General features: G+C 44.0%; 2 protein-coding genes across 3 annotated transcripts; both read right to left on the reverse strand.

The window, feature by feature from the left end:
* Positions 1-6,227: 6,227 nt before the first annotated feature.
* LOC138846053 (upstream-binding factor 1-like protein 1) lies at positions 6,228-7,124 on the reverse strand. The gene has a single exon (XM_070060561.1). The coding sequence runs from the start codon at positions 7,122-7,124 to the stop codon at positions 6,228-6,230; it is 897 nt and encodes a 298-aa protein (XP_069916662.1).
* Positions 7,125-15,956: 8,832 nt separating this feature from the next.
* LOC100358498 (tripartite motif-containing protein 64) lies at positions 15,957-27,975 on the reverse strand. 2 transcript variants are annotated; one of them, XM_089311789.1, is made up of 7 exons: positions 27,790-27,975; positions 24,653-25,078; positions 22,868-22,963; positions 21,656-21,886; positions 20,711-20,733; positions 19,710-19,807; positions 15,960-17,664 (listed from the first exon to the last, which is right to left on the reverse strand). In XM_089311789.1, exons 2-7 carry the CDS (start codon positions 25,061-25,063, stop codon positions 17,171-17,173), a joined length of 1,353 nt encoding a protein of 450 aa, XP_089167915.1. In that variant the 5' UTR covers positions 25,064-25,078; positions 27,790-27,975; the 3' UTR covers positions 15,960-17,170. The 2 variants fall into 2 exon arrangements, with proteins under 2 accessions (XP_089167916.1, XP_089167915.1); XM_089311790.1 differs by lacking the exons at positions 22,868-22,963; positions 24,653-25,078; positions 27,790-27,975 and adding an exon at positions 22,258-22,353 and having other exon boundaries at positions 15,957-17,664.
* Between the last annotated feature and the right edge of the window lie 4 nt (positions 27,976-27,979).

Consider the following 27,979-nt stretch of genomic DNA (forward strand, 5'->3'; position numbering starts at 1 on the left):
GAACTGCAGGAGTCCCTGGCTGGAGTCTGTATAGCCACCAGGTCCCAGGGTCTGTGGGAACCCTCAGACCTTAGCTCCACCCCTGGTGGCATGGACTTCAGGGTTAAGCCAGAACCCAGGATCAGAATCTTTTATGCTCTGTCTCTATTGATTCAGTGTTTTCTTCATAGATGGGTTTAGTACTTTGTATTGGATACATTTAATTTATTTAAAATGACAAGAACAGCTGTACCTTGGGCTATAGAGTCAATGAGAGTTATTGATTTCATAACTAATGGGTTCCCCAATTCTTTCTGTGTAATGTTTTTGGATTGTGTCTTTCTTTTTTTCTCTCTGAGAAACGGGTAGAAAAGAGGATGTTAGCCATCAAGGATTTTAATCAATGTCTTAGGAAACTTATAAATCCTTTTGACAAGGTTATCTTTATTTATATTTTGTCATGTCTACAATGGTTGGCTTTATTCATTGGTGTATGTTTATATAGTGGTATAAGAACTTGGCCAGAACAGCCTTGGCCCTCATCCCAGAATGGAGATTTCTCCTGCCCAGCACACTCCAGGTCAAGCTTCCAGAGCTGTCCCAGCAAAGGAAGGAAAGATTAGTCTCTGTGTGGCACTGCCTGACCTGTCACCCAGAGCACAAGACAGAAAGGGAGGGAATCCCAACTCAGAGACTCTCTGCTCAACACTGGGATAAGAAAAAAAGGACAGTAGAAATGACCAGAGAGAACAATTCTTTAACCTGATCTTCCCACATAAGTGTGATTTAATAATTAAAGGAAGACGCATTCCTTTCAGGATGTGTTTCTCATCAGATGAGCTACACGAATGCAGCATTTTAGGGAAGAGTCACAAGTAATATCTGGTTTCTAACTCTTCTAAAATAGATGGAAATATACATCCCTATGTTCTTTTTCTATGGATGACCTAGGAAATTTTTAATCTAGAAAGTTTGTAGGTCCCCCCACCCCCCGTCTCTCTCTCTGTAACTCTGCCTTTCAAATAACCAAGCATATCTTAAAGAAAACTCATTCAAAATACACTGGTTTCAAAACAGAAGTGGTGAATATGTCCAGGACCGTGGGTAAGTAAGTGATTTGTACTCACACAGACTACAGGCTCAGATGCAGTTCCCACTTGGGGGAGTGTGGCACAACATCCCCATATAGGTGTTGGCAGGGCTGTCCCTGATGAGGCTCCTTTGAATAGGCCACCTGGAGGACCCAGAACACACTGGTCAAGTGCACTGGTGCTGGGACCTCCCCTGGGCCAATTGGAAACCTGCTCCTGGCAAGCACTCAGTTGGGACTTCCCTGCTGCATAGCTCTTCCCTCTGGACACTCCTCCCAGGCTGGGGAGGGGAATGGAAATCCTGTGGCTCAGACCAGTGGGAGGCAGAGCCATGAGACTTTAGACTCCACCCCAGTCAGGAAAGGAAGCATCAGGACAGCAGAGAAGGTCTATGGAATCCTTGCCATTAATTTCCTCCAGGTTTGGTTCACTTTTTTATGATTTTATTTATTTATTGGAGAGGTAGAGGCACAGAGAGGGAGAGATAGAAAGGTTTTCCATCCCCTGGTTCACTCCCCAAATGGCTGCAACAGCCAGAGCTGGACTGACCGGAAGCAAGGCATCAGGAGATTCTTCCAGATATCCTACAGGTACAGGGGCCTAAGCATTTGGGCCAATTTCTACTGCTTTCCCAGGCCATAACAGAGAGCTGGATCAGAAGAGGAGAATCCAGGACAAGTACTGGTGCCTATGTGGGATGCCAGCACCACAAGCAGAGTCTAATGGCACTAAGCCACAGTGTGGCCCCATGGTCTACTTCTTGTCTCTGGGCTGAGCCTCATTGCCTGTGGGAAGGTGGGGACAGATTCTGCCGCTGCTCTGAAGCTCTTCCTCCTCCTGCACCCACACTTGAGGGGAAGCATAGGACTCCTTGGCACTGCTGGATATCTTTGGACGAAGGAAGATTTCCGGGTCCATGAGCGCAGTCCATTGAATCACCAAGCCCTTGACGGTTCTCACATCCTTCCTTCTAACTCCAAGCACTGCAGGGCCGCCCTGTGCCCTGAACAGAAATCTCCATCTGTCACCCACATGGGATTTCAGCACATGAGGGGACCCTATGTCCCAAGGATCTACCAGTCCCTGGCAGCTTAGTGTCCAAGTTCATTGGACTCCCCACAGCATCTCCCTGGGCCCAGAACACCCAGCATGTCTCAGGGAGACGCCCAGCAAACTTGACTTGGCTTTGCCGTGGAAGCTTAGAAGGACCGCTGTTGTGAGGGAAATCCATGGATATTTCATTGAAGGAGGCTGCTCCATTCTTAGATCCCTAAGCTCACAAGGCTAGCTGCTGCTGCAGTCTTAGCTGGGGCCTGGAGCAGCCACAATGAGCCTCATTTCCACCTAAGTTGTGTTGCTAAGTGGCGACCTTGACCTACAGGAGCAGCTGGCTAGAGTCTACAGACCTGCAAGGTTCCAGGGGTCTGGGACAGACATCATCCCTTGGCCCTAACCAGGTGGTGTGGACTTTGGGGTTTAGCCAGATCTCAGGATCTGAAGTTTTGTTTCCTGTCTTTATTTATTTTTGTAAGGAAAATTGGACTTTCTACTTTTCCCTGATTTTCACATATATAAAAATAAACACGTATTTTATTGTATTTTTATTTATTTTACAGGTAGACTTATAGACAGTGAGAGAGAGAGACAGAGAGAAAGGTCTTCCTTCTGTTGGTTCACTCCCCAAATGACTGCTATGGCTGGCGCTACACCAATCTCAAGCCTGGAGCCAGGTGCTTCTTCCTGGTCTCCCATGCAGGGGCAGGGGCCCAAGCACTTGGGCCATGGTGCACTGCCCTCCTGGGCCACAGCAGAGAGCTGGACTAGAAGAGGAGCAGCCAGGACTAGAACGCGGTGCCCACATGGGATGCAGGTGGAGGAATAACCAAGTGTGCTATGGCACTGTCCCTAAAAATCAATATTTTTATACAATGGATAATCATCTCTCTTGCTATTTTACATGAAATATCAGTCAAAGTATTCTATTTGCCTTTCCATGCTACTTAATGAAAATCAAAATTATCCAACTGTACACTTGAAATTGGTAAATCATATCCTAAGAATGATCTAGATCATAAAAAAAATTTTGCGCAAAAGCACACTATCAAAAATAGAAGTTGAGAAATACAGATCTAAAAATATATGGAAAACAACAGATGGAGAAAATGGAAAGAAGAGATAGCAGCTATTGTGTGGATTTGGGGTTTTTTCCTCATTCAGGCTGTCCACAGTGTCTGCATTCCTGAAGAAATGTGTGTGGTTCTCGAGTTGTGAGGAGCCAGTATAACCACCATAGAGGGCACCTGTTTGAGTCCAGGCTGCTCCACTTCTAATGCAACCCCCTGTTAACGACCCTGGGAAAGCAGCCAAGGATGGTTCAAATCCTTGGGCCCCTGCATCTATGTGGGAGACCCAGAAAGAAACTCCTGACTCCTGGCTTCAGCTTGGCACAGCTATGGCCATTGAAGCCATTAGGGGAGTTAATAGGCAGGTGGGAGATCTCTCTTTGTCTCTGCTTTTCTCTAACTTTGCCTTTCCAAGAAATAAATAAATCTTAAAATAAAACAGGCTTGTGAGGGCATCAAACCTGGCAGTGAAGACACCACAGATGTTCAGAAGGGGTGCTTCCCTCCTCTACCAGAGTTTCCGGGTTCAAGTCTCAGCTTCACTCCCAAGTCCAGCTTTCTGCGAATGGGGACCCTGAGATCCAGCACATATGTCTCAGACAGGTGGCTCCCTGCCAGCCACATGGGTGACCTGGATTGAGTCTTCACTTCCATTTTCCAGCTTCCTCTCCCAGCATTTGGAGAGTGAACCAGCAAATTGGAACTGTGTGTGTCTCATGTCCCTGCCCCCATCTTGTTGCAAACAAATTAGTAAATGAATTAACTTTGTATTTATACCAAAGTGAATGCCTGCTATCAGCAAGTTCAGGGACACGAAGAGCAATTAGGCAAGTTTTATTGTAGGAGAATCCCTGCCTCTGAAAATGTCCTGCAGTCTAGGCAGAGTCGTGAGAAGAAACTGAATTATTTTCCTCCTGCTGATTTATTGCTTTTTCTCCTTTCTCTCTCTGAATTCCCTTTGTAAGAGTGTCACCAGTTGCTGAAAGTGAGGGAAATTCCCTGTGATAAAGCAGCGTTGCCAAATGTTGGACCCCAGAATGTAAATCTTTCCCCAACAGTGAGTATTCTAGAAGATGAAAGGTTTACATCTAAGTGAATAGGTGACTGGTATCAAAATTCCAAAGTAATAACAAGGCTATGTTAGGGACCAACTGAATGTGTCTCTGGGAACCACTGGTTGAAACTGAATGCAAGACACAGCATTCCTCTCCATGCAGCTTGTCCCAGGAGCTCTCATTCCATGGCCCTGCCCTTGGAGCAGCTGTTCCCAGGGACACAGTCCTCACCTGCTGAATGCATGTCTGTCCTAGCTTCACCACACACTGCACCCACCCCAGCCTGTGGCCATTGTACTTTAGAATTCATTATTTTGGAGGGTACACAAGTCTGTGTTCTGGCAACCCACAATTCATTCTGCCTCTTTTAATGGCCCTGTCTGCTCTCCCCTCTGATGTAGATAAACAAGGTCCTGCTATTTCTGGTTGTGTCTGTGAAGGTGGTATAAGTTGAGACGAGCATTTGAATGACTGTATTCATTTAGGATTCTCCTCCCCAAAACCTATGGATCTCATCCAATCCATTGACTTCCTGAAGAGAGCAAAAGGCAGGAGAAAGGAATGCCCTCAGCCACTGTAGTCTTTTGGGGCGTGAGCCCCTCTCTCTCTTTCAGGCCCCTCTTTATTTTGCTGTCAAATAAATAAATATTTTAAAAAACAGCTCATGCTTATAGATAGAAATATTGCTGGTATTTTATTATTTGTTTCAAATAAATTTCATGGTGGAAAATAATGTAGACCTTAACTTCAAAGTGAGAAGCAAGAATAAATCATTTCTAGTATTTAGCACTGCTTGCAAAATTCCCAAAGAACATATTGAAACGCGAGCTATAAAAGTTGCAAATACTCCAATTGTATTCTGAAACAAATTTTGACCTAGACAAAGATAAATAACATTTTGCTACGATTTCCAGGAATAAAATAAACATTCAAAAATGGCTTTCATCTGTGAAGCCTACACTACTACTGTGACACAAATATTCTTTTAACAAAATGTAGAAATAGTCAAAAGGAAAGTAGAATGAGAAGGGAGGAGGCTTAAATAGGTTTCCAAAACTCCATTAACCAAAGAGTTTAAAGGAGTATCGTCCAGTTGAACTGGCAAGAGTAGAAGTTTGTACCTTTTCAGGACATCCAAACGTACACGAATCTCTCTATGCCAAATGCTAAATGTGAGACTCACTTGTACTGAGAGAAAGAAGGATTAGGAGCTTCTGCTCAGGGTAAATGAGGGCTCCACACAGAACAGCAGAGTCCAAAGTAATAACATACTGATTCTATGGAGGAGCTCATTTAATTGAAATAGAAATATTTGTTTCTTGTTTTAAAACTTTTACTCTTTGAAATTAGTAAAAAGAGACCCAGGGAGAGCTAAGAAGTAAAGACACACATCAAAGGAAGCGTGATGATGCCCACCGCTCTCCTGGTAACGTCAATCCTTACATCAGCAAGAGGGAGCACTATGTAGAGTCTGACAGCTTTCCTAGGTTACCTCTCCTGCTGCCCATCAAACACTCTGGACCCTGGATTCAATGCAGGAGTTGAGGAGCAGCTCCCCAGGCAAGTCAGTGGTCATCCACTCAACCATGTCCCCTATCAGAAGATAAGATGACCAACACATCTACCACCGTGTGCCCCACAGCCCAAGCAGTTCCTTGTTTACCAAGAGCTTCAATTACTTGGAATTTCTCAGGGATGGAATTGGGGATGATGATGGGCGGTACCAGCTAGCATTTACATGCATTCCTCAGAAAAGCCATCCCTCCAGATTTACCGACTTGATACAGAGATACAGCACCACCTTCCCCTCATACTAGCGTGGTCTACGTTTATTGAGATAGAAGGTGGGAAGAAGGAAAGGAAAAAAGCAAGAAAATAAAAGGAGCAGGGACAAGGGAGTCCTCTCTATGACATTTGGTCTTGAACATTTTTTGTGGAGATCACTGTCACTGTCCAGGCTTCTAGACTGTGAGCAGAGCTCAGTCAGAGTCTGAGGAAGATGAGCTACACACAGCATCCTCGCTCATCCCCATCTTCCCTGCAGCCTCATCTTCATCCTCACTGACAGAGTCTGAAGAGTTACTGCCTTCATCCTCTTCTCCATCTTCCTCCACATCCACGTCTGCCCCCTGTGAGGGAGGAGAATCCACCTCAATATGCTCTGAGCGATCTTTCCCGAGAGCCTGCATCATCTGCTTCTCTACAGGTGCTTCTTGGGAACTCCTTATTGATGTGGGCTGCAGATACCCCTGTCTGAAGTTGGGGTTTGGGCCTCCGGTCATGCGCATATTCCTCCCCTTGCCACAGTTGGCTTCTTTGTAGACAGCATATTCCTCAGGTGACAGACTCTGCAGCCAGAGGTCCAGGTTCACCTTGTACTGTCTCTGCAGCTCCTCCGCCTGTCTGGTAAAGTGCTCCCTCTGGCTTTGTGGAACACGCTGCCAGGGCCTGCTGACCTCCACCATGCGCTCCCTCGGGTGCAGGCTTCGCAGCTCCGGACTGCCCCATAAATCTTGGTGGAATTTGTGGTATGCGTTCATAGGGGGCTCCTTGGGCTCTCCAAGGAAGACCAGCTTCCTGGACAAGCCATACCTCTCTGGAGGAGACCTCACATGTTTCCCATTTCCCGGAGACTTCCTGGAGGCCTGGGCTTGGCCCTTCTTGAAGAAATCCGATTTCTTGGAGTCCTGGACCAGATCAGGGTGATCTTCCCTGAACCGAGCCAGTTTTTCCTTATAATCCTGCTTCTCCCTCTGGAAATCCTGGAAGTATTTCTGCTTCATGTGCTCTGGGAGCTGCTTGTATTTCCCAGATAGGATTTTGGTGAGCCCTTGGTTGCTGAGGTTAGGGTACTTTTGGGAGTAGTGGGGCCGCATCTTCTTGAAATAGCGGATGTAAGCAGTCAGGGGTTCTTTGGGAAGTCTGGATGTTTCTTGTAGCTTTTCTGTCTGATGTGTTCCATAGTTCCCACGACAGTTCTGTCAAGTTGTAGAACTTCCTGAAGTGAGAAGAGATCTGTAATTATCTCAGTTGGAGAGCTTCCCCAGCAAATCCTCTCAAAGCTAATTTCCCCAGGGCAGATGTGACTGGGTTGTTCTCTGTTTCCGTGGAGTCCGGTGGATGGGAGATTATTCTCTATGCATTCCAGGATGTTCTTTTGTGGAACAGAAAGCGTAGTCTAAAGCAGTGCTGTGGACCACTCTTAAAGTCCTTGTTGTGTACCATCCTTGACATGTCTCAAAGTTTTTCTCCCACAAGACTCCAAGAATGTGTTTGTGGGCATCCTATCGTCATTCAGCAGCTCTGAGGAGAAAGGGGAGGAACATTATTCTCCTTCACTAAGATTAGTGGGAAAACCACAACTCACTCAGGGTACATCCTTCATACATTTCATGGGCTCTGCAGTGTAACTGGAAAACTGCCACGTCTGAAATGAAATCTAGGCTTGCCTTTGACATGCTGCATTTGCGCTTTTCAAAATCTCCACCACACCAGCCTCACCTACTTTCTACCAAATCTCACCAGAGCCTATTAAAAGGGAACTCAATAAGACAAGCAGCAGACCACACACTCAAGAAGCTGAAGTGACTAACCATCCTGATGTCACAGTAAAAACACAAAAATGAAGGAGGCATAACATATAAAGGAAGGACATTCCCTGTAGTGACTGAATGTGAGCACAGTCTGTGTTGAGTTCAGAAGGTCATTCCCTGTAGTGACTGAATGTGGCCACAGTCTGTGTCGAGTTCAGATACCCTTGACTGAAGGTATGACTGAGGATCCGCAAATGCACAGCATGAGTGCTCGCAGGTGATTGCCCAAGTGCTAGGATCCCTACCACCCATGAGTGAGGCCCAGAATGAGCTTTAGCCCGACCCAGACCGAGCCATGCCAGGTATATGGGTAGTAAACCAGCAGATGGAAGAGCTCTCTCTCCTCTTTACATTCTTCCTTTCTAAAGTATAATTTGAAATATGTTGCATGTTCCCTGATTCACTTTACAGTCTTTTGTATTCTCACGATATCTCAGTTTCCTTTTTGTCCAGATTCTCTCTGTTCTCCGTTACTTCTCTGAAAAGCTGAACAAGTAAAGCCAGAGACTCTGTCCCAACAGATGCTGGTAGATGCTGTGAAGGAATGTTTCTTCATCGGGTTTGATGTCATATCTGTAGAGGCAGCTGGTACCTTTGTAGAGGTAGCTGCTATGACAAAACCTGGTTCCTGGTCACAAGGGTTCTCTCTCAGTGGTTGCCCTGTAGAGCACTGTGTCAGTCACCAGCAGGGTGGTAGCTCTTCTGGTCATGGCTCTGCTCTCTCCATCCTGGGACACCAGCAGTATCATTCCCAGTCAGTTCTGAAGTTCTTCATCAGCAAATGAATACACACACACACTGCCTAGTAACATTTTTAAGAGATTTTTCAAAATTTATTAGACAGAAAGCATTACAGAGAGAGGGATAGACAGAGAGAAAGATCTTCCATCTGCTGGTTCACTTCCCAAATGGCCACAATGGCGGAAGCAGTGCTCATCAGTAGCCATCAGCCAGGAGCTTCTTCTGAGTCTCCCATGTGGGTGCAAGTGTCCAAGCACTTGGATCATTCACTGCTGCTTTTCCATGCACATTAGCAAGGACTTGGATCAGAAGTGGGGCAGCAGTGACACGAACTATTGTCTGTATGAGATGCTGGAGCAGCAGGTGGAGGCTTAGCCTAGTATGCCACAGTGCAGGCCCCTTGATAATATCTTGATCAATTGGAGCTAGTACCATTCCTGAAGCAAGGGGAGATGCTGTTACCCACTGTTTGGACATTTCTTTAAATCTTGCCAGTCCAGAGATACTTAAGGAAACACCATTTAATGCTATCCTATGAAAGCACTCAATTGTTGAGAATCAAAACTCTGGTCCTGTATTCTGTAAAATTGGACAATTTGCACTTATGATGATTTGATTTCCAGGTAAAAAAACAAAAGCTTTGAATTTTTATACTAGAGCTACTCTGCACGACTTAATCAAAATCTTAAAACTGCTAGTATAAAAACAGAATATTATTTTTACTTGGATTCATCAATACATGGATTCCAGGAGTTTATTTGGAGATGGGAACCATCAGTTAGTGTGATAAATGTGCTTGAGCCAGTTTATGCCAATATTTTCTTTTCAGTTACCAAAGAGGGAAGATTCAGACCTAACTCTTCCCTAAAGTATCAGAAGACTAAGGGAAGCTGACTCCATAGAGCAAATGATAATTAAGGAGGTCGGCATCTTCGAAAAAAAAGCCACCAACTGGATCGCAGACACCACTAGATGCAGCCATTATAGACCATGAAGAGCCAAAGAAGACATGAATACGTGTTAGAATTTCCAGACAAAGTGGTCGTTGCTTCGACATAGAGGGTCAAAGCTGCATCCTGCGGTGCTGGCAGACCATATGGGCATTGGATCAAGTCCCAGCTGCTCCACTTCTGATCCAGCTCTCTGCTATGGCCTGAGAAAGCAGTGGAAAATGGCCAAAGTCCTTGGGCCCCTGCAATTGTGTGGGAGACCGAGAAGAATCTCCTGGCTCCTGGCTTCTGATCAGTGCAGCTCCAGCCATTGCGACCAACTGCGGAGTGAACCAGCACATGGAAGACTTCTCTCTCTCTCTCTCTCTCTCTCTCTCTCTCTCCTTCTCTCTGTATTTAACTCTCACTTTCATATTAATAAATAAATCCTTAAAAAAAGGAAATACCAAACCCATTACCCTAGGCCTGGAGCGATGTAAGACTGCTGTTGGTTCAATACTAAGAAGAAAATTCCTCTATTTTCAAGTTTTAAGGTAAAAAAGATGAATTCTGGCCAGCACCGCGACAAACTATGCTAATCCTCGGCCTAGCGGCGCCGGCACACCAGGTTCTAGTCCCGGTCGGGGTTTCAGATTCTGTCCCGATTGCCCCTCTTCCAGGCCAGCTCTCTGCTGTGGCCTGGGAGTGCAGTGGAGGATGGCCCAGGTGCTTGGGCCCTGCACCCCATGGGAGACCAGGAAAAGCACCTGGCTCCTGGCTCCTGCCATCGGATCAGCGCGGTGCGCCGGCCGCAGTGCGCCAGCTGCGGCAGCCATTGGAGGGTGAACCAACGGCAAAGGAAGACCTTTCTGTGTCTCTCTCTCACTGTCTACTCTGCCTGTCAAAAAAAAAAAAAAAAGATGAATTCATTTCTTTGGACCCAGTACTCACCTGGTGATTGGAATTGGTCCTCTGCAACTTCTTGGATTGGATCCTGGGTCACGTAGGTGGCTCTGAGTTCCCTGGGCTCTCAAGGATCAGGTTTCCACAGCCCAGTCAACAGCAAGCCTCAGAACAAAATAAACCTTGACTGGGTGAGACCTTTATACAAGAGGAGCAAGACCGCCCTGATGTGGTTACTGTAGCAGAGAGGATTAGGGGGAGGGGCACTATTTCCCATCATTCTTTGGGTGAACACCTTCTCAGGTGATTTAGTTAAAAGCAATTGGATCAATCTCAAATTACACAAACGTTCTCTTGATTGAAATGAATAATTATTTGGGAGGTGATATTTGTAAATTTTTGAATTCCAGATAGACATTCTCTGACTACACCCATCGAGATAGTTTGTATATCTATGGAAGGCCTTTCTTTCTGTCTCTCGCTTTCTCTTCTCAAATAAGTTAAAAAAATTTTTTTTTAAAAAAAGGAATGTGCTTGGAATAACATAGATTATCACAACTTAAACTGAGGGTTGATTGAATATGGTAGTGCCTGTTCAATCCTTGCTGCTCCACTTCAGATTCCTGCTAATGCAACTGAGAAAGCTGTTGAAGATGGTCCAAACATTTGGACACCTGCATCCAAATGGGATTCCCTGATGAAGCTTCTGGGTCAGCCTGACCCAGCCCAAACTGTCTGGCAGTTTGGAGAGTGAAACAGCTAGTGGAAGATCTCTTTCTCTCCCTCTCTCCTTCACTCTGCCATCTTCTACTGCTTGCCCAGGCCATAGCAGAGAGCTGATTGGGAAGGGGAGCAGCCGAACTGAAAGTGGCAATATTTGTTAATTTTAGAAATCCAGATAGATATTCTCTGAATAAACCCATTGAGATAGTGTGTATAAAAGCCTAAATTAATAGATGGGTGAGTGACATGTTTACACTCACAAATCAATACAAGGCAGTAATGTATAGGGTTAGACATATCAATAAGTATCAAAGGAAGAATATCTGGAAATATAATTCTTGGAATTAATAGCAGTAAAACCTGCTGGGATAATTTTTGAAATTCTGATAGATATTTTCTGAATGTACTCATCAAGGGGATATTATGCATAAAAGCCTAAATTAATAGAATGTTGAAGTACATTTTTACATTCACAAATTGATACATGATGCAGAATTTAATTGTGTTGAAGTTATAACTTTAGTGATAACTTTCAAATTAAAACTTTAATATGTTGAACTTATATATAGGATTGGCCATATCAATAAATACCAATTGAACTATACCTGGAGATATGATTCTCAGAATTAATAGTAGTAAAACCTGCTGGGATGATTTTACCTGATTGCTGTTTTATGTCTTTAAGTGTTTTGATTATCTGGAAAAGAGAATTAACCACTGTTTCAAAACAGTTGTAATAAGGCATGTATATCTCATAGAAGTTTCAAAAGAAGACAGGCCCAGCCGGTGCTGTGGCAATGTAGGCTAAGCTTCCTCTTGTAGTGCTGCCATATGTTTGCCAGATTGTGGCGCAGCTGCTCCTCCTTGGATCAGGATTTTGCATTGTCCCGGGAAAGAAGTAGAAGATATGCAAGTGGCCGGCAGCCACGGCTCACTAGGCTAATCCTCCGCCTTGCGGCGCCAGCACACCGGGTTCTAGTCCCGGTTGCCCCTCTTCCAGGCCAGCTCTCTGCTGTGGCCAGGGAGTGCAGTGGAGGATGGCCCAAGTGCTTGGGCCCTGCACCCCAGGTGAGACGAGGAGAAGCACCTGGCTCCTGCCATTGGATCAGCGCGGTGCGCCAGCCGCAGCACGCAGTCAAAACAGCCATTGGAGGGTGAACCAACGGCAAAGGAAGACCTTTCTCTCGTCTCTCTCTCTCACTGTCCACTCTGCCTGTCCAAAAAAAAAAAAAAAAAAAAAAAGATGACCCAAGTGCTTGGACCTCTGCACCAAGCTGGGAGAGCTGGAAGAAACTCCTGGCTTCATAATGGACTCAGCTCTGGTCATTGCAGCCATTTCAGGAGTGAAGCAGCAGATCTAAGACCCTTTTCTCTGGCTCTCCTTCTGTCTGTAATTCCAACTCTCAAGTAATAAACTCTTACAAAAATAGATTCACAAAAAAAAAGGCTACTTAGTTATGTTGTTTCAATAAAAGGAACATTCCATGTCTTTTGTCAGCTATAATTTGTTTAAAATTCAATGAATGTTAATATTATTGCTGATAATAACGATGAACCTGGGGAACACAGTTATGTGAAGGAAAAATAGAAAATGCCATATATTTTGTAATTTCAGTTCCATGAACCTATAGATGAAAGGATTAGGAGAATTAGAGTGGCTCATTTGTCTGGTGCCTGAGGAGTGATGATTGGCAGATCACATACAGGTGAGGAGTCACACATAAGCCAGGAAGCCCAGAGAACTCACACATGCCCCACCCTAATCCTATCTCCCAGCCCCCAAAGAACAAAACTTTTAGTGCAGGGTTTGAGAAATGTTCCTCTGTTATATAGGAGAGATACAAAACTAGAAGAGAATGAAACATTTTTCCACCGTGATTCGGGTTGTTTTAGAAATCAAAGGTACATATTCGAACTGGTGTCCCTCATCTCTACAGCACAGTGTACATTTCCCCTGCACGTCACCCCACTGTTTGTAACCAAACACTATGTCCCAGGACCTCTTCATCGCCTAAATGAGACAATGGAACTCATTACTGAACGCCAATAAACAACACCAACAGCTTTCACAAGAATTATCTTGTTCTCGGTTCTATTAGTCAGAGCCTCCGATGACATTTAATATATGCAGATGTATTTTTATAAATGCAGAGAAGATGCCACAAATGATGTTATAAACAGCCAGAAAGAAAATTCCCTATCCCTGGGTAGAGTGTGCCACTCTGTAATCTGCACCATACTTTACATTGTATGCCGATTCTTCACTGATTTGCACATCTGAGCAGGCATGTTTCCAAACAGTTCAGAGAAACAGAGAAGAAGAGCAAAAGAACTTGAATCAACAAGTGACTAAAAGAGAATGTGTATTGCCAGGGATGGTTGAGGTGTACAATGTGCATTGCACACAAAATTAGCATATAAATATGTAAAATACATTAGTAATATTTATAACAATAGCTATTTAAAATGTTTAGTGTATAAGAAATTTAATAATATCATTAATGTTAATTTTATTTGGTTTATTGTTTTGGGTTCACTAGAAAATTTAATATTAGATATGTGACTCATATTGCTATCTGGTATTTAACATTTTTTAAACTTTTATTTAATAAATATAAATTTCCAAAGTACAGCTTATGGATTACAATGGCTTTTTCCCCCCATGACTTCGCTCCCACCTGCAACCCTCCCCTCTCCCACTCCCTCTCCCCTTCCATTCACATCAAGATTGTATTAATGGTTTAAGAAGTCAGGCTGGTGCTACGGCTTGCTAGGCTAATCCTGCGCCTGCTGTGTCAGCACTCCAGGTTCTTGGCCTGGTTGGGGCACCGGATTCTGTTCCAGTTTCTCCTCATCCAGTGCAGCTTTCTGCTGTGGCCGGGGCAGGCAGTGGAGGATGGCCCAGGTGCTTGGGCCCTGCACCTGTGTGGGAGGCCAGGAGGAAGCACCTGGCTCCTGGCTTCAGATTGGCACAGTGCACCAGCTGTGGCGGTCATTTGGCGAGGGGGGGTGAACCAACAGAAGGAAGACCTTTCTCTCTGTCTCTCTCTCTCTCGCTGTCTAACTCTGTCAACAACAACAAAAAAAGTCTATTACCAAGTCCTAGGATTATTATAGGTATACCTCCACAATTATTTTATTGGTCTTATTGTCGCCATTATTGACAAATGTCCTTAGGAAAAAGCTTGGTTTTCCTGTTTGAATTCTTCCCAGACAACTAAAATTGTAGAAAAGATGAAGAAAGTGTCCATAGAATTGGATGATGATTGGTGAAGACAAGTGGTAGAATGTAGTACCCATGAATTTTTAAAATCTTCAAATTGTAGCTAACCCTGTTTCTTTCTTTCTTTCTTTCTATAGACTGAGAGAGACAGAGAGCTCCCATAGGGGCGTTTCCTGCCAGGTATTTGGTACGGGAGGGAAGGAAGACCTGAAAAACCAAACATGAGACAGTGAAACAATCCAGAATGTAACATCTGAAAGAGCCATGACCACCCTAACTATGGGTGAAGGAGGTTTGTGATATAAACTACAACAGGACCAGAGTTCTGCAAGGAGGGTGGCAGTGGGGAAGAGGTGGTTCCTCTAAGGCAGAGGAGAGGCACAGAGACTCCTGCCATCCTCCTGCCCTCTAAAACCTGCCAGTGTCAGCTTGTGCAAAAGCCTGGCACTCTCAGCCCTCAGTGTAAAATAAAGTTTTAAGGTTCTAAGGCATTATCATGGACATCTGAGCACAGTGTAGGGCTTGGATTTGTACACAACAATCGATGTGCTGGTAATCTGTAGTCGAGACTCAACTGCACAGATTTGGGATGTGAGAACAAGCGCCAGTGTACACACATTTTCTGGACATACAAATGCAGTTGCTACAGTGAAGTGTCAAGCTGCAGAACCACAAATTATTACAGGAAGCCATGACACTACAATACGATTATGGGATCCGGTGGCTGGGAAGATGAGAGTGCCATTAACAAATCATAAAGGATCAGTGACAGCTGGAGTGTTACATCCAAGACATTACACATTTGCTCTGGTTCACCACAGAACATCAAACAGTGGAAATTCCCTGATGGATGTTTCATTCAAATTGCGTCTGGACATAAAGCTATTATTAACACATTGACTGCAAATTCTGACGGAGTACTTGTATCTGGAGCTGACAAGGGACTATGCACCTTTGGGACTGGAGAACTGGCTCCAATTTTCAGAGTCCACGCAGGGGTGCAGCCTGGGTCATTGGACAGTGAATCTGGAATATTCGTTTGTGCTTTTGATCAATCTGAAAGTTAATTACTAACAGCTTCAGCTGATAAAACCATTCACGTGCACAGAAAGGATGACACAGTGAGAGAAGAAATTCATCAAGGGGCTGGCGCTGGGGGAAGCAGGTAAAACTGCCACCTACAGTGCCAGCATCCCATATGAGTGCTAGTTTGAGTCCCAACTGCTCTGCTTCTGATGCAACTCTCTGCTATGGCTTGGGAAAGCAGTGAAGATTGCCCAAGTGCTTGGACCCCTGTGCCCTGTGTGGGGGGATCCAGAAGAAGTTCCTGCCTCCTAGCTTGGGAGCTCAGGCTGTTGTATTTCTGGGGCTTGCATGAGGGAGGGAGAAACCAAGTACTTGAGCCATCACCTGTTGTTGCCCATAGTGCCCATTGTTACCATGAAGCTAGAATATGCAGAGGAGCAGGACATGTCCCCAAGTGCTCCAGAAAGAGATGTGGCCATTCCAAGTGGATCTGAAACCACTGAGCCAAACATGAATGTTCTTGATGTTAGAATAACTTTGTTAATACTAACTCTCTCTCTCTCTCTTTTTTTTTTTGGGGGGGGGTGAGGGGGCAGGTAGAGTTGTAGACAGTGAGAGAGAGAGACAGAGACAAAGCATTTCCTTCCATTGGTTCACTCCCCCAGTGGTCGCTAGGGTTGACGATGCACTGATCTGAAGGCAGGAGCCAGGTGCTTCCTCCTGGTCTCCCATGCGGGTGCAGGGCCCAAGCACTTGGGTCATCCTCCACTGCCCTCCTGGGCCACAGCAGAGAACTGGACTGGAAGAGGAGCGAGGAGCAACGGGGACAGAACCAGCGCTGGTGGCGGAGGATTAACCAAGTGAGCCACGGCGCCGGCCCCAATACTAACCTCTTATTTGTTCTTTAGTCCACTCATTGACTACATTTGTTTTGCCTGATATGTCCTAAACAGTGCTCTGGGTAATAGCAATACAGCACCAGGAAAGATTTTCCATTTGGAAAATTTGGAATTTGTACTGAGCAGTTATCATTAACTACCAGTTGGTTGAATTTATGTTGGATGTTATTGGTGATGTTGGATGTTATGCTTAGAGTGTGTGATCTCTGCAGTCGTGAAGGGCTTCCTGAAAAAAAAAACTGAGCTGAAATGTAATGAATGACCAGGACTTGATGAAGTGATTGGTTGTCAGGCATTTGCATCTACCCCAAAAGGCCGGATTTGAGGAAAAACCTTTGCAAACTTCATTTTATTTAGTAAAGTGAGAGAAGAGACTTCACTCCACTACCCAAGACATAGTCAACTATGGGAATAAAAGGCTGTTTGCATGATGACGTGCCTTGGTGGCATTCAGCTAAATGGGAAACAAGATGCCACAGCCACATATTTCATCATTTTATTAGCATATGATGCTTAGAATATACAACCCCACAAATGTCAAAGTAGAAAAGGATTTTTCAGGTGTTGGAGTTAGGAGGTATGCCCACGGGGAGTGTACACTAATAGACACTGAATTTCTTTACAGCATGATGAAAAAGTACTGGGGTCAGATAACTGTGAAAGTTTCAAAGTTCTTTACTAAAATAAATTTTAATAGAAAACGTTCATATATTCATTGCAGTTGTATGCTGTGTGGTTTCTAACCAAGCTCTAATTATGACGACACTGTGCTCATGAAGTTACAACGTGCTCCAAAACAATCCTGATGTCTCACATAAAAATATCCCAGGGTGGCGAGCTCCTCCATATGGGAGTTCACAAAGAATCATCCTCAAACCTGACATGTCATGGGGGACCAAGCCAAAAAAAGGGATTCAGAGGAGAAGTAAACTGGGTTGGAACGTTACAATGTATGAGGGAACCTTTGTCAACATCATAGAAACCCACTGTTCCATGGTCACAATCCAGAAACACCCCAACCATACTCAGGGGCCTCTTCACATAGTGAGTTAAGGGTGGAACACTGGTGTAGAGGACGTAATGGTTGTTACTCTTCAGGGAGGCCAGGAGAAATGCTTCTTCAAAATGAATAATGTTGCTGGTATCACTTGTGCTGGAATCATAACAGACTCCCAAAATCCAGCTGGAAGAGGATGACACATCCACCTCCCAGTAATGTTGGCCAGAGGTGAAGGTCTGAGCACCCCACACAGCAAAGCTCTCTGCTCTCTGGGAATGGTTGGGAGCACTGCGATGTTCTTCTCCAAATATTGTGCTTCTGAGATCTTCAGAGAAGCTTACATAGCGGCGGGCCACTTCCCTCCTCAGACCATTATCCACTGTAGAAAGAGAACAATCTGATCAATGAATGTTGTTTCCATGGCCTGAAGACAAAACTTTGCTGCCCGTGGATTCAATTCACTCGACTTTGCAAGGAAAACTAACACAAGAAAGGTAGCATAATGAATTGAGATTCACTCAACTGAGAAAATCAAAGGTTCAAGTGCATTTACAGGAAAAAAAAATAATCAAACAACAGAGAAAAATAAGAAAAGGAGCTTAAACATATCACACACTGTGTGAAGTAGGGTTATGGTTGATCTAGAGTGTTAATTATTTCAATAGTTTTGAATATATATGTTTAATTATATGTCTTTGAATAGAGACACAGAGACAGAGAAATGTTACATCTGCTCGTTCACTCTCCATATACCCACGACCAAGGCTGGACCCGGCCTGTGCCAGGAGCCAGCATCCAAACATGGTCTCCCACATGGATGGCAGGGATCCAGACATTGGGGATAACATCTGCTGCCCCCCAAGGTGTGCATTAGCAGGAAGCTGGATGGAAGCTGAGGTGGGACTGATTCCCAGGCACTGTGCTATGGGGTAAGGATGCCCAAGACACTTTACTGCTGAGCCAAATGCCTACCACTCGATAGCATGTATTGAGACAACGATGCAACTTCTACTTTCTTGGCTAGGAAAGTATCCTTTAGTGTTTTACTTAATTCCATTTGTAAATACAATACTTTGAAATGTGATAGATCTTAAATGGGAAATCAGCTACACATCTGAATATTTCCAAAATAAAACTCATGCTCCAATAAGTAGTATATTTAAAGAATGTTCTGACTTCAGCTTATCTGTTCAGAATGTGGATTTAGCCCAATCTGGGTTTCAACCGTCTGTCCCTGAACTCTCTCTACTGCAGGCCTAACATCATTGCACTGTGTTCACAGATCTCTCATCATTTAATTGTTTTCAGAATCATTGATAGTATTGGAATGGTTCTGCTCTTTTTTTACAGGCAGAGTTAGACAGTGAGAGAGAGTGAGAGAGAGAGAAACAGAGAGAAAGGTCTTCCTTTCCATTGGTTCACCCATCAAATGGCCACTACGGGTGGTACGCTGTGGCTGGTGCACTCCGTTGATCCCAAGCCAAGAGCCAGGTGCTTCCTCAGGTCTCCTATGCGGGTGTAGGGCCCAAACACTTGGGCCATCCTCCACTGCCTTCCCGGGCCACAGCAGAAAGCTGGCCTGGAAGAGGAGCAATCAGGACAGAATCCAGAGCCCCAACCGGACTGGAACCCGGGGTGCTGGGGCCGCAGGCAGAGGATTAGCCAAGTGAGCCGCGGTGCCAGCCGGAATGGTTCTGCTTGTGAGAATTTCTCCTTTTTTGGGTTGGTCAAATACTTCTGAGTTTATCAATGATAATAGCTATATTAGCAGTGCAGCATAAATGTACTTGGCATATAGAACAAATTAAAAACCACAAGTGCCAAATTTAAACTTTAAGATCTGGCCAGTATTACAGCATAGTGGTTAAGGCTGATGGCTCTGACACGGGCATCCCATATGGTAGCTGCTTCATATCCCAGTTGTTCCACTTCCAATCCAGCTCCCTGAGAATGGCCTGGGGAAGCAGCAGAAGATGACCCAAATATTTGAGCCTCTGCTACCCTTGTGGGAGTAGCAGAAGAAGCTCCTGGCTCCTGGCTTTGGCCTGTGCTAGCCATGGCCATTGCGGCCTTCTGGGGAGTAAAACAGCAGGTGGAAGAGCTCCCTTTCTCTCTATTTCTCCCTAAAATCCTGCAGTGGATGGAGTAAACCCACAGTTTTGACTGCTGCTCTAAGAAGTGAGCATTGTACCCCTTCTTAATCAAATGACCTGGATACTCTTCCTGTAGTTTGCTTACATCAGCATGCTCATTACAAATTTCAGTTTAGATCATTGAATTGTGATGAAACAAAATGAGAAGGCACAGTTTCAAAAAATCCTATAACATTTTCAGGGACACAAAATGAAATAAAATAGGAAATGGCTCAGGCACAAAAGCCGTGAAGAAGGAAATTAGGGCTGGAAGGATGGAGGCTGAGCTCACCTCTGAAGTTGTTTAGCATCTCTCTGAGTCCAGTGATGTTCCGCAATGTCAGCTCTGGGTTCACCCCCTGGAGACGGAGCGTCTGCACCAGCTCTGCTCTGTAAAGAATCACGCAAGTGACACTCCAGGTCAAAGGGCAATAGCAGGGTCAAATCAAAAGTACCAGCTGTAAATCCAAGATATTTCATTGGGAATTTTCCCATTATCATCTAATAAGAATAAATGTATTCACTACCTTAGGTGAAATAAAATTAGTACTTCTCTCTAAATTTTACATCACATCCATTTGCCTCTTTCTTCTCAGACATTATTCAACCTCTAAAAAGACAGTGGCTGCCCCCTGTATCCCTCACTTGACTTCAGGTAAAACAGAAATCCTGAGTAGCTACAGAGAGCAGGGCTTTTAGGTAGAATCTATGGGAATTCAGTCAACAGACATCCCCAACAGTACAGTCAGGAGGATCTGCACTGAGCCAGGAGGCTGTGAGCTTTTCTGCCAAGCAAGGGAATGGAAATCCAAACTGGCAGCCATGGTCCTGAGGGAGCTGAGGTGGCTAATGCCCCTGATCCAGCCAGCAACTGGGACAGACTCAGAGGGCAGGACCTGCTCACTGCTGCTCCCAGGAATGAATCCTCTCTCCTTCTTCCCTGCTGTGGGAATTGCTCTTTCCTGTGTGTTTCTCACTTTCCCTCTTTCAAGGGTGGGGCCTCCTCTGGGATTTCTCAGAATAATATGTACATAAGGGTTGGTTGGGATAGTTTCAAAGGAAGGGGAGGAGAGAGAAGGTGAAATAAAGCCCAGAAAGTCAAATCTTTTTTTGTATATTTCGGTTCACCCACACCTCATCTGGCACCAAAGAGTAGAAGACCTCAGAATCCCTTATCCAACAACATGGTAAATAGTCAGGAAGATCAAAGGAAATCATGCAAAACAGAAGCATCTGCTGCATCAGCAAGAACACAACTTTCTTACACATTGCAGATTCTCATTGTAAACTTACCTTTCTAATACACTCCGCATATCCTGCAAAAAAAAAGAAAAAAAACATGCAGTTATGATAATTCTCTCCTCTGATCTCTATGAAATGCTTGCATTGTTAATTTGTAGTAATATATTTTCTCCTTATGATCTTGTAAAGAGGGATCAGAGTCTGTTAATAACAGACTATGACCTGATCCATGAGGAACTTCCTCTGTGTGAATTAAGAAGGTGGTACTCAGGATGAAGATGTGCAGCTGTAAAAAGATTAGGTTGTAGGTTCCCTCACGCCCACTCACATTCCAGAGAGAGGTCTGACTGCTGCTAACATTATTGCAAAGCAGGGAAACCTCCGAACATCGGAGTTCACTGCAAATGACTATCAAAGCTTTCTTAGGCAAAGGCAAGGCCTCAATGTCATCAGATAATTGTTCTCAGTTTTGTACCCCAGTGACGATGGAGGCAAGAGTAGGGAATATTATTTCTGTGAAAGGCAATTGGATAGTTACAACATCATTCATGGACACAACAAATTATCACCTAAAAATAAATATCCTGCAGATTTATTGAATATTCTGGGGTTGCCTAGGCAGGGCCAAACCAATTGATATCACAGGCCTTATATAACCCTCTGGACAATCAGCACCCCTGGAGGGGAGAATAAATTGAGAATTAATCGAAGATGTAACCCTTGTGTGGTCGTTGAGTTCCTGGATAAATTTCTCTAGAGTAGTTTTCCTGCTTACAATGCAGGGACTTTTATCTTATCTGAATTATGACAAAGAAAAGCACCCAAAAGATTATCAGACTATGCAGAACCAAGCGAATGGGCAAAAATAAAGATACAGGGCAGTAGACATGAATCATGCAGCGTAAAGTCGTGATAGGTGCAGGCATCATTTTTTGGTTCTTATGCCCTTGCCCAGAAAAGCACTTCTTTCCCATAACATGGACTCTCCCTGCTCACCTGGAGTAACTCCATGTCAGGCTTGTGACACACCTCAGCCAGCTCTCTGTACGTGTTTATCACCTGGTGTTTCTGTTGGGTCATTCTCATTTCACTACCCTTGAGCTGTTGGGAAATCTCCTGTGCTTCTCTGTGCAGGGCCTGCAGCTGCAGTTGCTCCTCCTCGTGGAGAAATATACGCAACTTCTGGTACTGAGCTTTTATCATCAGCTCCCTTAAGGACACATATTCCTGCAGAGATATTAGGTAAAAAGTTTACATATCTCATGCTGAACAGAAAATGGAAACGGCCAATATTATTTCCAGAGTTGCCTGAGACACTGACATCCCATAGGAGTGCCTCTTCAAGTCCCTGCTGTTCCACTTCCCATCCATCTGCTTGCTAACATGCCTGGGAAGGAAGCAGATGAAGGCCCAAGTGTTTGGACCCTTACTTTCCACAATGGAGACCCTGATGAAGTTTCAACCTCCTCTTCTCAGCCTGGTCCAGCCATTATAAGCTGGGGAATATACAAGTACATGGATGCTCCCCTCACCTCATCACTCTATCTTTCAACTAAATAAAACATTTCAAAATGTACTTTGCAGACTTTCTGCCTCACCCATGCAACACCTCTTGAGTATATGCAAGTCTTTTCTGTGCGTGCCTCCTGTAGGTTCTTAGTCTTTTTCTATGTTTAAATCAAGATTCACCAAATGATCTCAGGTGATTCTCCCCCTTCCCCCCCTCTGCCACCACCTCTCTGAAGCTTCTTCAGTATTTGTACCCCATCAACTCTTTCGACTGTAATGTAAGCCTACTTAAGTTTGTTCTGTTCCTTTGCCTGATTCTTCTAAATAATTAGAACTATTTAGGTAGAGTCCACGTCACACAGTTTTCTTTAATGACTTCATTTTCTTAATTGAAACGATTCTACTTTTCACTGCTTCTTCATAGCCATACTTAATGCTATCTTTAGTGTTGGAAAAGGTTTGTGGAAACCTTCAGGGTTGGACTTGGAGTATCTGGGATGACCTGTTTTCCATACACCAGGGTATGCTTCTCACTAGGTGTCTTGGCTGGCACAGGATTTGTGATCACTGAGTTACCATTTGAAACCACCACTGCTTCTGGGAGGAAATCACAACCTCTATATGGTAAACGGAATTTGCCAAAGCAGTATAGTGATTGTAAGCATTATAGTAATTGAAGAACATCTTTTTCATTCTTACCTTGAATGAATGAGTCTTTTTAATTTCCTCTGTCACATTGTTTTTCAATTCCTGGATCAGTTCCCATAAAGTATTCATTTCCTTTAAAAGCTTTTCCTGCAGAATAACGATAAGATTTAGCAACATGGAATATATGCTTGTATATTTTACCTCCTTACTTATTAGAAATGGTGGTGGTTGAGAGAATAGTATTGAGACTACTAATTGTTGTATTCTGACTTCTTTTTCTGATGTAAGTGATTGTGACTAAAGTGGAGTGGTCATATTTTCACAAGTTGACCTAATTTGAGTCTTAGATTTGGGATACTGAGTGTGGTAGAAAATTACAAGGAGAGCAAAAGAAATGTTGGGTGAACGGCTGTTTCCTCTTATTCAAGCCATGCACCCTACTCTTGCTGGTAAAATCACTGGCATGTTGTTGGAGATCGATAATTCAGAACTTCTTCATATGCTTGAGTCTCCAGAGTCTCTCCGTTCTAAAGTGGATGAAGCTGTAGATGTACTACAAGCCCACCAAGCTAAAGAGGCTGCCCAGAAAGCAGTGAACAGTGCCACCGGCTTTCCCGCTGTATAGAATTGATCAGGGACCATGAAAAGAAACTCGTGCTTCACCGAAGAAAAATATCTAAACATCGAAAAACTTAAATATTATGGAAAAAAAAAACATTGCAAAATATAAAATAAATAAAAAAAAAGGAAAGGAAACTTTGAACCTTATGTACCGAGCAAATGCCAGGTCTAGCAAGCATAATGCTAGTCCTAGATTACTTATTGATTTAAAAACAACAAGAAAAAACACAAAAAATTAGTAAAATATAAAAACAAATTAATGTTTTATAGACTCTGGAAAAAAGAATTTTCAGCAAAGTACAAAAATTTAAAGCATTCCTTTCTTTAATTTTGTAATTCTTTACTGTGGAATAGCTCAGAATGTCAGCTCTGTTTTAAGGAACAGAATTGACAACTGAGCGAGGAAACGTAATTTGGATTATAAAATTCTTGCTTTAATAAAAATTCCTTAAACAGTGAAAAAAAAAAAAGAGAAAATTACAAGGATGTCATTGTAGTGTAATGAGTTCATTGGCCTCCTGCTAAACCAGTATGCCATGTGGGCTGCAGTTCATGTCCTGCCCCCCCCACCTCTGCTCCATCTCCCTTCTGATGGTCTGTGAAAGCAACGGAAGATGTCCCAAGTGCTTTGGCCTCCGAAACCCACAGGAAAGTTCCAAAAGAATATCCTGACTCCCAGCTACAGCCTGGCCCAGCCCTGGTCATGTGACCATTTGTGGTGGAAACCACAAAATGTATGGCACATCTCTCTTTCTCTCTCTCTTTTGCTTTCTGTGTTTGCATATAAAACTACCTTTGAAATAAGTAAATCTTAAAAATAAAAGATGAAACTTACAATAGAAAATGTGAATAAAGTCAATAAAATTGGCTTCCTTAGAAATGGTGTTTATGTTACTTGGCTGTGAAGCAGTCACAGTTGCAGCACAAGCCCAAGTTTCTGCTGATGACCACTTGCACTGCACCTTACCAACTGGCCATGCATGGACAGTGCTTCTAAGGTGGCTCCCCCTGATGACAACTCAACCCAATTGTGAATATGGGGTCCATTGAGTAACAACATGGAAGGACACATTTACATCTTGGGATTCACAGGGAAAAATCACTACCATCACAGTCTCCATTCTCACCCACTTCCACTCCATTTCCACAAATCCCCACCTTTCTCTCTAGTTCAGGATCCCAGAGAATCCACATGGCTCTGGAGGCATTACTCACCCGGGACTCCTCAGCAGCACATTCCATCATGGTGTGGTCATGTATCTCTGGCTGTGGGCATCCAGAGAGAGGCTGATAGTGCAGGCTCTTGTCCACCTCTGTGAGGAGCCCTGCTGCTTCTGTCTGCTCACCAGGGACCTGCTCCTGCAACCTGGTGACCTGGTTCAATTGGTACTTTCTGGCAGCAGAAGCCAGCTTCTTGAGCACGACATTGGTTTTGAAGTTTGTCTTCTCTGACATCTCCTTACACATTGGGCAGCACATGGGAGTCTCGGCTTCCTCCCAGCTCAGAGAAAGGCAGGATCTACAAAAGTTGTGTCCACAGTCTATCCTAACTGGGTCTAGGAAGAAGTTCATACAAATTGGGCATGTGAGTTCCTGCTGGAAGACTTGCAACGTGGCTGGATCCATGTCTCGATGAAGATCCTTTAAAAACAGAGAGAAATAAAGTGGTCTTCCCTGAAGAGAGAAAGCATGCACTGTGTACCGTTTTCTTCCCCTACTTGCCTGCATACAAACCTATACATCATGAGTATAAACATGCTGGGTCTACAATCTAACAGAACTAAGAAAGTAATACATGTAATATGGTTGTTTAAAGGAAGTAACCTGGGTCGGTGCTGTAGCACAACAGATTAAAACCCTGAGCTGCAGGGCCCACATCCTATGTGGGTGGCAGTTTGAGTCCTGGCTGCTCTACTTCTGAACAGCTCCCTGCTGATGTGCCTGAGAAGCTAGCAGAGGATGACCAATGTCCCTGGGCCACTGAGCATACCCATGGGGAGTCCCAGAAGAAGATCCTGGCTCCTGGCTTCTGATTGGGTCAGTGCTGGCCTTTGGGAACATTTGGAGAGTGATCTAGAGAATCAAAGACCTGTCTCTCTCTCTGTCTCTACCTCTAAGAATTTCTCTTTCAAATAAATAAAGAAAGAAACCTTTCAACTACATAATAAACAGTACGTAACAAATTTATTTGGAGAAATTTAAGATGATGGTAAAAGATGAGATGATTCCAAGGTTTGTTTTCATTTTCTTATTGGCCTAGAAGCAACACAAGATCAGTATTTCTTTCTGCATCTCCCCTCCTCCTCATCTTCTTCCTCTCTCTCTCTTCTCTGAGCTCCTACGCTATTCATTTCCTCCAGGACTGCTCAGCTTTAACACACACAAAAACAGTGGAACTCCATACTATGGGTCTATCCTCTCTGCCTTGCAACTCAGAGGTACTTTTCTGAAATCAGTTATGAGACCAGGCTTAATCGAAGATTATTTGATTTAATCAGTGTTAAGTTGAATGCTCAGCTTCTAAAACAATAAGCAGGTGAGTTTCCTTTTCAACCTCAACCTGAACATTTTCTTCAAGTAATAAACTACACAAATCATTTCCAGTTTGAGAAAATATCATTTTCCCAGAGTTAGTTCATGTCATCAGAGGGATGGTCACATTCTGAAAAGGTGAACAGTCAACCACAGCAATGGGCAACAACTGGCCAATTGTCCTTTAAATCAAGTAGAAGATGGCTCAAGTGCTTGGGCAACTGCACCCACGTGGGAGACTGGGATGAAGCTCCTGCCTCCTGGTTTTAAATCAGTGCAGTTCTGGCTGTTGTGGCCAAGTGGGGAGTGAACCATTGGAGGGAAGACTTCTCTCTCCCTCCCTCTCTCTGTCTCTCTCTCTCTCTCACTAACTCTACCTCCCAAATAAATAAATAAAATCTTTAAAAAAAATTAGTAGAAAAGACACATTTGCTTTGATAAAACATCCGTAATCTGATCATTAAACTTCAAGTGTATTTGTAAAAGAAACTGAACAGGAAGGCCTGTCCTCTAAATTCTATACTCAAAGTGTGTGTGATGAGTAGTCTCACCTTTGGAAGTGCAGATGTGATTGGTTGTTTCAGTTCTATGCACAGCTGTTTCCAGTTCAGGATTCTCTCTTCTGATCTCAACTCCTCTGGGTGTGTCCCCTTTGACAGGATTTCACCAGACCCACCCACCAAATCCACTCAATGAGAGAGCTTCTGTCTTCAGAACTAATTGGATTTGCATCATGAGGTTACAGGGTAGGTGGAAAAGTGATTCATTGGATTTACAAGGTGCAGAAAATAGTACCCAGGGGCTAAGAGACAAGCAAACTGTAGACTGGGTTTGCGAGATGTGGGGAAGTTGACCAGATGTAAATTGTTCCAAGAAATTTTCACTGAGGGCTGAGAGCGCCAGGCTTTTGCACAAGCTGACACTGGCAGACGTTAGAGGGTGGGAGGATGGCAGAAGTCCCTGTGGCTCTCCTCTGCCTTAGAGGAAACACCTCCTCCCTGCTGCCACCCTCCTTGCAGGATTCTGGTCCTGTTGTAGTTTACATCACAAACCTCCTTCACCCATAGTTACACTCTTTCAGATGCTGCTCTCTGGGTTGTTCCAACACTGTGAATATCTGCCATTATGTTTTTTTTTTTTTTCCAAAGTGGCCCCAAGACCTTGCTCCATGGTCTCAGATGTTTTCTTGAATGGTTAACTTAGGGGCTGGCCTAAGGGTTAGGCCACAGCTCACAATGCTGGCATTCCATGTGGGAGCTGTGGTGTAATCCAAGCTGCTCCACTTCCAATCCAGCTCCCCACTTTCATGCCTGAGAAAGCATTGGCAAATGGCTCAAGAGCTTGGCCCTGTGCCTTTCACTGGAGACCTGGAATAAGCTCTGGCTCCTTCCTAGCTTAGATTAAACCATCATTAGACAACCTGGCAGCAATGTAAAATTTCTGTAGAGAAATCATCTTACAGATTCCACAAGAAGATTTTCTATGGCAACCTTGCCAGAACTTCAGCATTTGATGCATATGGCATCAGAAAATTACAGAAAATATATTAATTTATAAGATACAAAATTATAATAGGCAAAAACTTTTATACATATTTCTATTTTTTGGATAGGCAGAGTTAGTGAGAGAGAGAAAGAGAGAAAGGTTTTCCTTCCATTGGTTCACCCCCTAGATGACTTATATATATTTCTTAGACACATGAACATATGCCTGAAAGCAACAGAAGACTGCTTATTGCCAAGTCATAAAATGAAAATTCCTCTGTTTTCAAGGTTTAAGGCAAAAAAACTTCAATTCATTTCTTTGGACCCAGTACTCACCTGACGATTGGAATTGGTGCTCTGCAACTTCTTGGATTGGATCCTGGGTCAGGTAGGTGGCTCTGAGTTCCCTGGGCTCTGGAGGATCAGAAGGTCTCCACAGCCCAGTCAACACCAAGCCTCAGAACTGAATAAACCTTGACTGGGCGAGACCTTTATACAAGAGGAGCAAGCCCCGCCCTGATGGGGT

Source organism: Oryctolagus cuniculus, chromosome 1 (genome assembly GCF_051225735.1).
Source record: "Oryctolagus cuniculus isolate XC-2025 breed Fujian yellow rabbit chromosome 1, ASM5122573v1, whole genome shotgun sequence".
Classification (NCBI taxonomy): Eukaryota; Metazoa; Chordata; class Mammalia; order Lagomorpha; family Leporidae; genus Oryctolagus; species Oryctolagus cuniculus.